This window comes from Mchenga conophoros, linkage group LG11 (assembly GCF_057382185.1).
Source record: "Mchenga conophoros isolate Kocher_MC1m ecotype Shallow Benthic linkage group LG11, M_conophoros_male_GT1.1, whole genome shotgun sequence".
Taxonomy (NCBI): domain Eukaryota; kingdom Metazoa; phylum Chordata; class Actinopteri; order Cichliformes; family Cichlidae; genus Mchenga; species Mchenga conophoros.
The window spans coordinates 32,014,006-32,027,486 of NC_140536.1; the positions used below are offsets into that span (position 1 = coordinate 32,014,006).

Sequence of the window (13,481 nt, forward strand, 5' to 3'; positions counted from 1 at the left end):
ATTCGTGGTTCCTCAGTGATGAATCTCAGTGACTTAAGAATTAAAAAAATCCTAAAGTACAAGGAATTATTTGAAGTGGTGAATATGTTAAATCTTACTCTAGTTGAAAGATGTTAACACAGTCATATCTGGTGCATTTTAGCATGCTGCTGTTTGCTTTGAGCACCGGGTTGCATAATGTGTAGGTTTTAGTTTGTGTTGACAGCAGTCTGCTGGAAATAACATTTATTTCTAACTAATTTACAGCATCAAACACATTTTAAGCAAAATTACATGTAAAGTTTTATCAACTTTACAAGAATAAACGTTTACTAATTAAAGAACATTCAATTCATTTTAATTCAATTTTATTTATGTTGCATCAAATCAAAGTTGTCTCAAGCTGCTTTATATTGTAAGGTAAAGACCCTACAATAATGCAGAGAAAACAGAAAATCCCAGCAATCAGACGACCCTTATGAGCAGGCGCTTTGGTGATAGTGGGAAGGAAAACTCCTTTTTAACAGGAAGAAACCTCCTCCGGACCAGGCTCAGGGGCGGCCATCTGCCATGACCAGTTGGGGTGAGGGGAGGAAGACACACAGTGTGGAAGAGAGAAATGCTGTAGTATAAAGGTAAATTGAAGCATGTCAGACCAGCTACTATATACTGTATACTTATTGTAATTTGGAAATAAATGTGATTTTTTTTTTTTGGGGGGGGGGGGGGAGTGTTGTTTTAATAGACACTAATGGGCTACACTGGCACCCAACAACCTTCAACTCAGTAAGGAAATATGTCACGGATTTGGTTACATAATAGGACAATGAGAGTATTCCTGTTTTTTCCTCCTTTAGTCAGAGTTGGTGCGGACATAAGGCAGATACATTTGCTATAACTGTATCATGACAGTTGCTTTAATCACTGAGGGCTGAGAGACTGACACAGCAGCATAAGAGCCAATCAGCTGTCTTCTCTGACCTAGCTATCCAATTAGCAGCTCCCTGTCCTGGCTTTCATAACTGTGTTTTGTACAATCTGTTATACATATGTAGTTTTCCACTGGGTGAGTGGAAAGCATTTTTAAATTCATGTGTTTTTTGTGAACTACTTTGACTGTAGACTCTTTTTTTTTCCTGTGCAAAAAGAATAAATTCAGTCATGAAACACTTTTCTGTGAGATTATTAAAAGGATTTCTAAAGTTTCATTTAGAAAGTCCGAAAGGCATTATTATTGCTTTTACTCATTGATGTAGTTATTAAAAAAAAGATGTCAAGATCTGGAGGCCAACCAATCTAGCATGGGCTTTAATAAATAGATAGTGAATTTATTTTTATAGAGTGTGACTATAGATGATTAACAGCTCTTTCTAGTTGTATTGTTCACACTAATATTTCAACCACAGTGAAGCAAACTTTTACACTTCCTTCCAAACTTTTCATAATTAGATAAAATATTCATGAAATAAGGAATTTTAAGGTTTAACGCAAGATGTATTTGATCTCAGCCAGCTCTCATTTGAATAATTATGGATTTAACGGCTGACATTTTGGAAAATACCAAGAAGCCGAGAGTTCAACATTAATCTCATTGGTACACTAAGTGTGAGAGTACAGCCAGGAGACCATTAGTTCAGCTTTGCACAACAACTGGAAAACACTGCAAGTTCCTTGTCGGTCTTTGTCCTGGAGTAACAAAATCCACTAATACTTTTAAATTCTGAGTAGTCTGGCAAGCTCACGGCTATGAAATAGTCTGACAGATAAACTCCTACAATCTATGGAGGTTCAAAACTGCAAAAAAATTTAAAATACAGAAAACACAAGCCAAAAAAAATTAAATACACATGCATGTCATCAGTATAATAATTTACACATCGTTTTGGCAAGTGAAAGGTCACTAGTTTGAGCCCAGCCTGCAGGGTTGCATTAAGTAGAGCATCTAATGTAAAGCTACCTTCTATAAAAGCTACCTGCTGTGGCAACCCCTTATTTATTTATTCAAAGCATAGAATTTTTTACTTGCTGAGCTTTAGAGATGTTTGTTTTTCAAAAAGTTAACAGTGTCTTTGTTCTACCTTTATATGACAGATATATTCCTAGTTAATGTTAGACCCCTGTTATACCCTTTTAGAATGTGGCAGAGATGGTATTTCTGGTAAGCTGATGCTCCTAGTAAAAAGGACAAAACGATGAAAAAACATCTTCCCTCATAAACTGTGAAAAGGTAGAAAACAGTTCATTACTGATATGGAGTTTCAGTGGTTTTTCTTACACCTGCAGTCTTCAATCAAGGCCACCAGATGGAGATGCAGTACAGCTGTTGGACACTCATTTGAGCAGGACATTATATAACCTGAGATTTCCCCAAACTGCTGCTCTGCACAGTCACTCTGTGACCCTTCACGGTCCGTCACGTTTTTCCACATCTCTGAGGGGATTCGTGTTTGTCACTATGAGGCAGCTAAGTCTCTGGAGACTTAGCTGCCTCATAAGAAAAGTTTTCTGCTTTAGATGTCATCACATCTTAATTTCCCACCTGTATACTGCCCACAGCCAAGCTTGCACTCCATTCATGAAGTTTACTCTTTATTTTTAGATGACTACTCTGCTGTTTTAGAGTAAAGTGTGTGACAAACTAAAACATATTAATCTAATGACGTGGCACGTCCTGTCTTCCCAAATCTCTGCGGGGATTCGTGTTTGTCACTGTGTGGCAGTGAAGACTCCAGAGCTTGTCTCTATAAAAGGAATGTTTTCTGCTTTAAATGTCATCACATCTTAATTTCCCACCTGTACACTGCCCAAAGCCAAGCTCACACTCCAAGTTTACTGTTTATTCTTTTGACGAATACACAGCAGTTTTACAATAAAGTGTGCGACAAAGATCAAATACTAATGTAACAACATGCATTTTAAAATATCCCAAGGGTGATTTTATATTCTTCTCACCTTTGAGTTAAAGTCTCTCAGACGCTATCACCTTTTTATTATTATTATTTAATTTTCGAATTACCTTTAAATATGTGTTATATGTGTGTTTATGACTCAGTTTGCATGTATTGTATGAGGGCCACACCTTTCCCTCATCCGCTTGCAATATATAGCCTACCTGGAAGATTGCTATGGCAACAGGTTGCCAGTAGCGACTGGGTACCACTACATTCCTGCCTGTGTGTCTGCGGGGATAAGCGGCGCGTCAAGAGCAGAAGAGGAGAGAAAATCGAGCAGCAGAGGGTGAGGTCTGCTCGGCTCAGTCAGCAAAGACAGAAGAAAGAAGCTCTGACAGGCTTTTTCTGTCATGTAGTGAGGAGCCCTGCGGTCTGCAAGGACGCGTCTGTTCGTCGTTTTTGTTGTTTCGGTGAAAGACCTGCAAAGAGAATCGTCGGATCTAGCGGAATGGAGACCTGCCGCTGACGGAGATTCCCGAGCTCCCCTGATAACAACAGGTTAGTGTTTACAGACTCGGTCGCTCGCACCCACGGCTGATGCTCCATCTGACCACAATCCTCTTCGATATGAAGCCTTTTAAAAAAGAAATGCGTTTATTTTGTGCTTTGATCTTCGGGCTGTAAAGGTGTGACAGGTGCAGGCAGACGTACCAGAGGCGAAAGAAATGGTATTTGGACACATTTTGATCCATCCACGTGTGCAGCGAGGAGTCCAGCTGAGGCTCATAGGAATAATGGGTTCAAGAAAGCGGGCAATTTTGAGCCGTTTTATTGAAACAACAGGGGCAGTTTCAGACCGAATAGCCTATATGTTGCATTTAAATGGCGGTTCATCATTACGCGCTGGATTGTTAAGCATTCCTGCGTTGAATCTGCGGGTGTGTCTACCTTTGATTACAGTTGCATTACAAGGATTTGGATGAATTGGTCGATATGAATAAGAATATCTCAGTATGAGGACTCTTATTCATAACACCACTCTTTTGCATATTACATGTTTAATTTTGCATCCACCTGCACTCACATGTATAATTAATTTTGCAGTGGTTCCTCTTTGCTTACATTTATTTACACAAAGTATGTAACTTAAAAAACAAATATTAGGCCAGCTGAAGAATTTGATTTCTTCAATTAATCTTCTTCAGCATATATGTTTAAATAAATGCTGTGTGTGTGTGTGTGTGTGTGTGTGTGTGTGTGTGTGTGTGTGTGTGTGCAGGCTTTATAAAGATTTTAAACCTTTTATCTGTTGCATTCATGAACCGTGTCTGTAGAGAAAAAGTCCACGACATTGAAAGACATATAAATAAATAAATTTTAAAAATAATGCATTAAAATGGAAACATATGCAAAATGTATATTATGGCAAAATTGTGTATATTTTATTCATAAATGGCCATCATAGTGTAATTTCTGCAGTTATTTTATTGTAAAGCACATTTATACTGTGAAATGATTCAAAACATATTGAAGAATTCTCCTTAACTGCTTAATTTGACCTCCACTGATGTTGTTTTCATTCTCTATTAGTCATAATCACAACACAGACATGCAGAGCCTGCAGGTTACATCAACACTTCAACATCACTGGAATCATTTCTAAATTTGGCTCGATATCCTCGTCACACTCACTTCCTTGTCAATTTTACTCTCAGCGTTTGGCACGCTTTCATATCTTTTCCTCACCACAGCAACTGCAGCTGATTTTGTACAGTTGAACTAAAAAAAATAAAAATTGCGCCCTTACATAGCTTCTAAAATTCGACACTGTGTATTTGTATCGCTGTCATCTACTGGCAATTTCAGGGCTACAGAGGCAATTTGCTTTTTTCTGAAATTCAGCTGCTGATGAGCAAAGCACAGACCGATATGTGACCTAACGTTTCGTTTTAAAATGAAAAGCTCCTTCTAAAGTTGTCACTAGCAGCTTAAATGTTTAGCGTATCCCTGTTAGATACTGTCAAGAAAAGCTCCAAACTCCGAGTGCTTAGTCATGGAGCTGCTGATGATGTAAATGTTTGGAGTCTTTGAAGTCTATTACATAACCTTGTAACAAATATCAAAGTGGTTTCCGGCCCAAAGTGCTAATACCCTGTAACCTCACTGTGTCATTGCAGGACAAGACGGTGAGATTATGATTTGACAGTAAACCAGCAGACAAAGAAAAACAGCTATGTTCCTTATCATTTTTTACTGTGAGGGCAATGAATCACTGCTGTGAAATATCATTTTTGAGTTTTAAGTGTGATGGATTACAGGCTGCTGATCAGCGAGGCATGGCTGAAGGCTTTGCTCTCTCTGGGTCTCTCCTGAGAGTTGCTAACATATTTTTTTTCTTTTAGGCAGAAAGAGACAGCTCTTCTGCCCGTCTTGTCACTTTGAGTTGTCTCATAACACATTCAGCACTCCTCCCAATGTGATTGTCAGTGTGTGTGACGGCTTGTCGCACTTACAGAAGCATAACTGAAGGACAGAACCAAAAAGGATTAGACTTTGGGTTATGCAAACATTTCTCAGAGAACATTGCAAATCAGATAATAAATCTAATAGATGGGAAAATGTCTGGGAGGAGCCAAAGTTTTTCAGTAAACGAGTAACGGCAGGCCCACTTTACGCAACCCGGATCTAACTGGTATACCTTGTTCCTCTAGCTCGCTTCTCATCAGTATGTCCTGAATCATCCGACAAGGCTCTTGTTACATTACATTTACATTTATTTTAAATGTATCTGAATTTTAATCATACTATATTATATTTTATAGGCATATATTCCAGTACAAAGGGACTGAAAAAACATTGAAGAACCTCTTGTCATGTCTGCTCAAGTCCAAATCTGTCAGTTGACCGTTAGCTTAGAGGACAACAAAATTTATGTGTGTGGAAATTTCAACTAACCACCAGTACAACCACTGGGGTTTTACTGATGACCTCGCCACTGAGGGCAAAGATGACGGGGAAAAATCAACAAATTTTTTTTTGCCTAATCTTGATTGTGTTTGTGTTGTGTGTGAAGGTTGTGGCCCAAAATGTTAGTAGCCATGTTTGACGTGGGTTATTGACACATGGCTTCATTGCAGCAGTCGTGTCTCAAATGTGGCCCTAAGAAAACTGCATATGTGGTCCACATTTAGGCCAAACACACATTGCTTTCTATGTTGTTTCTGCAGCTGGTTTGGGGATTTCAAAGTCAGTTGTCGGGAGGGATTTGTTAATGTTGCCAAGCAAGCTGAAGAGGAAAACTTGGCCTTCTTCAACAGAGTCTGGATCTAAACCAAGCCCATTTAATGGGCTGTGTGAAAATATCTGATAAGGTGATTGAGGCAAGCTGAAAGGTATTGGCGCTTATTGCAAAGCAACATTAATAGGTCCAGATGATCAATAGGTTATCTGACATTACAATCAAATGACAAACTGACATGCCAGATATCAGATATGCTGTTTTTCACAGGTGTCCGTTGAAACTTTGGCTTGTCTTTGGTGTGTCTCGGACACAAAATGATTGAAAAAACCACTGAGATAGACAACTCTAAAGTATGTTTCTCCCACTTCATGCCAAATAATTTGGTGTTCTGTGTAATCTGATGGTCAGGACCCACAAGAAATGTTAACTGTGTGATAATACGATACGTAAGCCAAAAAAAGAAGGGAAAAACTGTAAGGATGTTCCTCCAATCAGTGTCTCCGGCCTTTTAATAATTATTTAAATAGAACAACCACACACATACAACAGGTGGCTTTGGGTTACAGTTGGACATCACTCCAGCTAATATGGTGGAGTTGTATAGCTATGCCAAATGTGGTAATTAAGCAAATTAATAATTTGCTAAGCTACGAAAATTATATACAAAAACGCGTTTTGAGAAAAACAACCTTGTGATATCTGAGCAATCTCAAGGTTTAAAAAATATATTCCCTCTGTAGCTTTCCTGTGGTGTGAAGAAAATAATAATTTTCAAACTGGTTTGGAATAATAACTCGAGTGTTTGCTCAGCAGGAGGAAAAACATCAAACGATGAACAGTCCCGCTGGCTGTTTAGGAATTGATTCATTTACCTGCAGCTGTCTCTATAGAACCGACAACCCAACTGCCTCCAAATTCATTGTATTATGCTCTTTTTTGTTAGAACAAATGATCCACACAGCAATAAGCCTTTCTGGAGATATTTTTTTGAATAACTGAACATAATGAAAAAACATGACCTAACCACTATGGATTGAAATGAAGTCATTCCCCAGCGTCTTTTGCTCTAAGCTCATACATGACATTGAAATAGCATATCAACTCACATACTGCATTACAGAATTCCCCATGAGTTTCCTGATTTAGTGTAATCTAATTGACCCTAAGGACCCTTACTAATTTAATACACTCCTTAAATGAAGCCAGCACTATCCTAAACCTATGTGGAAGTTGGCTCAGTACAGGGGGACTTATTTTATTTTAGGGTCTTTTTTCTGTAAGTCTCAGGTTTGGGTTCAGGTTTGCTGTCTGGTAACTGGATTAAAGGCTAAGGCTGGTGTTACAGTGCACTTTTTATTGACATCAAATCCCACCAAATAAAAAAGCCCCAGCAGTGTGTTGGTCTCTCAATTTTTATGGCTTTAGTTTTTACTGAAGATGTTAATCTTTAATAATTTCCTGTGTATAGTTTCATTAAAAAAAGGGGCTCAGCATTTTTGTAAATGTGCTAGGCGCTGTAATTTTTAGGAAACTTTATCAAGAAGAGAGTTTAGGATTTGTTTTTCAGCTCAGGAACACTTGCATAAGATCATATGTGTTAGAATATATAGAATCAAGGTACGAAGATATATGCAGATTTCTTAATTATAGTAATTCATCATACCCATTCGCCTAATGTGTATGATGTAAAGTTCAGAGATATACACTGTGTAAGAACTAAACTAGATCTAAAATATCTCAATTAAAATGATGTGCTGAAGCAATATGAAATAATGCCTTGAGCATAACAGATGTTAAACATTTTGTCATACAAATGCGTTTTAAAATTTCATTTCTATTAAATGTGCCCTTTTCATGCACATTTCTGTCCCCCTGCACTTCTGGGGGTCTGTAGCAGCTCTCTGCTTTGTGTGTTGGTAATCCATCCTTCATCGGGCAGCCGTAAACCTATTTGAATTCATGTTTCATTCATGTAACCTTGTCTGAGGAGAAACTCATTTTTGCTCATGCATGACAATATTTAAAATAAACGTTTCCACAGAATCTAATTTGCTGATGCAGGTTGGTTGCATATGAACACAATTCACGGGAGGCAAGGTTAGAAATTCAGTAATAATAAGCTGTGGTTTAATGAAGCCAGTGACATTTCTACCTTCAGAGCGGTATTGCTTCCATTAAATGTTGTATAACTAAAGCTCCCTCGTGAATTTCATTGCCAAAGGAGTCCTCTGGGCCTTCTTTATTCACAGAGCAGACTTTTTTGCCAAATTGAGTTTTGAGAATTTAAAATTATTGGTTTACTCATTCACCTGCCAAATCACAGAAGACATGATCTATAATGCATCTATCTGGATTTTCACACAGGTCTTTTCCACTGAGTCCATCTTCCCCTCAAAAGTCTTTAAGCAACCGACAAAGAGCTGGAGCAGAGACGATCAAGCATGGATGTGCCCAGGATGGCTGAGGGCCTCTTCAGCAGCACGCTGTCCTCGTCGGGTGGTGGCCATCACGTGCCTTCCTACCTGACGCTTGAGCAGAAGGCTGCCTTTGTCTTCGTGCTGCTGCTCTTCATCTTCCTGGCCCTGCTCATCGTACGCTGTTTCCGCATCCTACTAGACCCATATCGCAGTATGCCCTCATCCAACTGGACAGACCATACTGAAAAGGACACATTTGATTACCGCATCGTGTGAGGACCACTAAGGGTGCAAAAATTATATACGCATATATTTATCTCTCTATATATAAAGAAAAAAAATTACACAAATAGACTGATTTGATGCACTTTGCCAAACAAAAGACTGCCAGGAAAACAAAAGCTTTCAAAGAAATCTTCTAAAATTTAAGACTGAAAATAAATTTGACACGATTATATTGAGTGCAAACCAGAGTTCTACAGCTTCTCCCTGCCAATTCAAAGCAATTCTCAACCACAGCAAGAGAGCCTGAACTACACTATGAAGATTATTAATCAAACCACAAGCTAATGCGGCCCTCAAGTCCGAGCGACACACCAGAGCCAATTAAGGTTCACCCATAGCTCCTTTCCCCTTCCATTAAGTCTCTTGTGGACTACCTCGCTCCTCCACCATCTCATGTGTGGGACTGTTTTCTCGTGTCATACAGGGTCAAATATCTTCTGAGATCCAAGCCAGTTGGATACTAACAGTGTTTACATCCTATCATGTTTACTTACATCCTTAGATTTCTATTGATAATGTAGACAATCAGTGTTTAAAACAGTGAACAAGTATTTGCAGAGTGAATAGTTAAGGTTTTTTAGCGCTTTCATTTGTATGTGTGTTTTTTCTTATTTATGCACAGAGATGAAAGGTCACAAAGACTATTTATGAGCGATATGATTCATGCGAAGAGGAATTTAATGCCTTATGTTGTATAGGATATCCTGTGATAGTTTCTAGTGTCATCACAGAAAGGAAAGGCCATAAAAAAAGACTGATACAGAGGTCACAAAGCAGGTTTAATAATCACAAAGGAGGAAACTGCAGCGGAAAGCTCCCTTTAATGTTTAGGTTTGGACAGATAAATGCCAGCAGCGAGCGACTAACTGTTCTGTGTTTGCGATTAAAAAAAAGAAACAAAAAAGCCCTGTTTGTCCTTTTAGTCATGGAGGGGCCTTCAGTGTCCACGTCTTTAGATGTCAAAAACCAAAAGAGGTATTGAAGAAAAAAAAGTTTACTGTGCTGTACCGTGTGCCTAATTTGAAAAAAGATTGACGTGAAAAAGAAAGAAGATGGGTTCATATTTCTGTTTTTTGATGTAGTTTTTTTGTTTTTTCGTGCGTGTCGTGCCCATTTAAATAAACTTAAACAGCATTTTACTGCCTGCAGTTGGTATATTGACAGTTGGTATGCCAGATCTGCAGAGTGTTGATGATGAAGATGATGACGATGCATTTTCACATCAGACCCTTTATGAACTGATGTTGTGGCTCTTTTGTTGGGCAACTTTTCAACTGTGCGCCTTATAGTGTAGATTGTTTACAGTATTGTAGGTAGCTGAGACACTGGAGATGCTGATGCCACGGTGTCTTTGCACTTCACAGAGATGTCATACAACCTGTTAAAGTTTTAAAAAAAGATATATAGATATATAGAGCACTCCCTGATCTATTTCCAACCAAGTATTACTTCAGAATGTGTCATTTCTGCATTGTTTCACAGCACAAAACATATCAGTTTCACAATAAAGGCTGTAAGATTTTGATTTGCCTATAATCCTTTTTTAGGCCCATTGTTTTCAGTTAACCTGCATCAACATCACATGACTGTAAAGTTTCTTTTTTATTAGTTATTGTTTTAGAGTTAGTTTCATATTCAGTTGCGGTGTGGTCCCCATTGACCAGGGATAGGCAACTCCAGGCCTCAAGTGCCGGTGTGCTGCAGGTTTTAGATGTGTCCTTGATCCAACACAGCTGATTTCAATTGCTAAATTACCTCCTCAACGAGAGTGATATCTAAAACGCACAGGACACCTGCACTTGAGGCCTGGAGTTGCCTACCCCTGCCATGGACTATATATGATAAAATGTAGGCAGGTAGCTGCTGTGACCATAACCATTAGTTTATAAACCTCCATTTCCAGCACGCTGACATCTGGCATTATGGCCATCACCATCTTTAGTAAGGCTTGTTTAGTAGTGTATATCCCACAGATGCAGTACTTGCTAAATAGTACTAGCAGATATAAACAAAATACTACCTAAATATTACCCAAAACTGGAGCACAGACTTTTTAAGACTGCCTGTTTATATCGATATGTTCATAAAAAGCCATATTTGTCAGAATAGCTTCATTAAAAATGCTCCAAAAGGCACCAACAGTATAAACACACACCATAGCTCACTCAAGCTATGGCTATTCCTGTGAGTGCCTTAATGCAATTTAAACAGTAGTTATTTAGTGGATGTACATTTAACATGGAGACCAAAATCATTTTTGTATGAGGCTGTAAACATGCTTTTGTAAAGCTGAGTATTTTAACACATGAGTCTAAAGAAACTGGCGAAATTTTGGAGTCAGTCTCACGTGGATAATTGAGGAACTATAGACTTTAACAATTCTGCATTGGTGTCAGCACTATACAGCTCACTATAATGATCGTAGTTTATGTGTGTGTGTATATATATATGTATGCCATGATCACCTCCTCAATGGGTGGGTCAATCTGAAAAAAACTTTGCACGAACAATGTCACGCATAAAAAAAATATTAACATGTATACATTTTTGTTTTGTTTTTTTAATTTCTAAATCCTAAGTCTTTAGATTTTCTTTTATGTTATCTTCATTTCACAATGAATCACTGCTAAATACAGAATGAAGACTGAAGCAAAAACTCGTCCTGAAGGATCATTTTTAACCTTTAGATTATTACTAAGCTTACTTCATATTTTCCATCTTTTTTTTCTTTACGGTCACATTTTGACGACATTCATTAAAAGATCATACGTTGACATTTGACAACACATGCTAGAAAACCCCATTTTCCATTTTATGTTGCTAGAAAGAAAAGGCAATATTGTAGGCATCTCACAATTTTACAGCCTTTACTGTAAAGCAAACATGTTTTGCACTATGGGCCAGTGTAGCTATGACACATTTTGCTGTGCTACTGGTCTGTCATGTTCCCGCCCGGGACAGCAAGTGAACTGTGACCCTTTTGACAACATGTGACGTTCTTGTGATCTGCTGTGGCCTTTTCCTACCTAATGCAAATGTTGCAATGTTGTGCTGAGGTAGCGTGTTTTTGGTTTTTTTTGTCCCTCCCTTTTTTCCACCGCATGTACGTCCTGCAGAGTGTCTTCTCCGTGCATGATAAATTGTGAAGTGCTTTAATCCTGATGTTGTAGCTGTGGGTCAGTTACTCAAGCAGCTATTTCCTGTCTGTACTGGAGCCTTTTGTTTCGATCTGTTTTTCGCCAAGAGCTGACGTCCTTTTTGTAATAAAAGTGATCACAGTGCACAACTGCCTTTTTAATGTGTTTTATTTCTTCGGGTTCATTTTCTGGCCAGAAAAGGTGTCAGGTGTTAAGAACAGACAAAAACATTACAAATAAAAATGGGTGAGGTAACCATTCGTCCAACCTTTCCTGCCCTTTCAAAGGCAGGCAAATGTGCTGGAGGCCAAACACATTCTTTTCCCCGTTTTATCAGCAGCTGGCAGTGGTAGCTGGCAGGTGTCTCGATTGGTTTTCTGTGAACCCAGACACTTTGTCTCACTACACGCATGCAGACACACACACAGAGTAGTCTCCAGGCTCCAGGCGCAGGCTGCTCTTTGAGCCGAGACCCTCCAGAATGCCTCGCAGAATAACAATCTTCTCTCTGACACCAACACTGCAATCATCTGCAAACCACCTTGAAAAACCTGCATCATTCCTCACACTGAAGCAAGACATGGACAGATTGGGGTATGATTTTGTTTGCAAGTAAATATAACTTTCTACATCTGTTGTGTTCGTTATTAATTCTGTTGATATGACACATCCACAGTCTTTTTTTTTTCTTCTTTAAAGGGAGGGCAGCAGAGCTGAAGCGGATCAGAATTTTAAACGGGAGCTGATCGCACTGAGCTGAAATGTGCAGTCTGTGCTTTTTGGATTATTATGTAAGAGGCAACCTACGTCTTTATTGTAGCCTTTTCACAGTTTGCTTGTGTTAAAATACATAACAGTGATATGGATGCCACCTTTGGCTGATTGCAGCTGCTAACGAGAAGGCAGAACTAAGCATGCGTCATTTGCTTAGACAACACTTCTCTTGTACAATGCATGCTGGAAAGAGAGGGAAATCAGTTTGTTATACAAGAAGCTCAAAGAAGTGAAGATTGCAGGGATGCAGGAAACAGGGATGTAAGAGCCATCATTGGTAAATTACAGAGTCTTGCCTTCTACCAAAGATATTAGCCTTTTTAAAACCTCTGCTTATCCCAAAACAGTTATTAGCATCGCCCAAGTGAGCTGACATTTTGATCATTTCAAACCATAGCCAAAATAGAAACATATTATTTTGGAATGAAAGCCTTCATTTTCTATCTCTGAAATCTCATTAGCTCGTACCAAACAAGGATTAAAATCAAATCGAAACATACCCATACACAGCGAGTGGGAGCAGTGGCAGGGAACATGAGCCATTATGGATCAATATTACAGTCATGCTTTATGCAACATGACTCATATTAAAGAAAGCCACTGATAATTGAATTATTTTAATTATCTGCTCTGCACGCTTAGATGCCTTATGCTGAATTCATTCCCTCCCCAAACGCCCCATTTCACTATTCAGCCTCCAGTTAATTTAATGGTCTCTAAACAGGTTGGAAGGAATTGTTCCCATGTGAATGGAAGT

At 38.7% G+C, this 13,481-nt stretch overlaps 1 protein-coding gene across 1 annotated transcript; it reads left to right on the plus strand.

Annotated features, from left to right (window-relative positions):
- Nucleotides 1-3,142: 3,142 nt before the first annotated feature.
- On the plus strand, nt 3,143-12,099 carry LOC146564615 (cortexin-3). The gene is made up of 2 exons (XM_085292521.1): nt 3,143-3,428; nt 8,476-12,099. Exon 2 carries the CDS (start codon nt 8,553-8,555, stop codon nt 8,802-8,804), a length of 252 nt encoding a protein of 83 aa, XP_085148647.1. The 5' UTR covers nt 3,143-3,428; nt 8,476-8,552; the 3' UTR covers nt 8,805-12,099.
- The last annotated feature ends 1,382 nt before the right edge of the window (nt 12,100-13,481 follow it).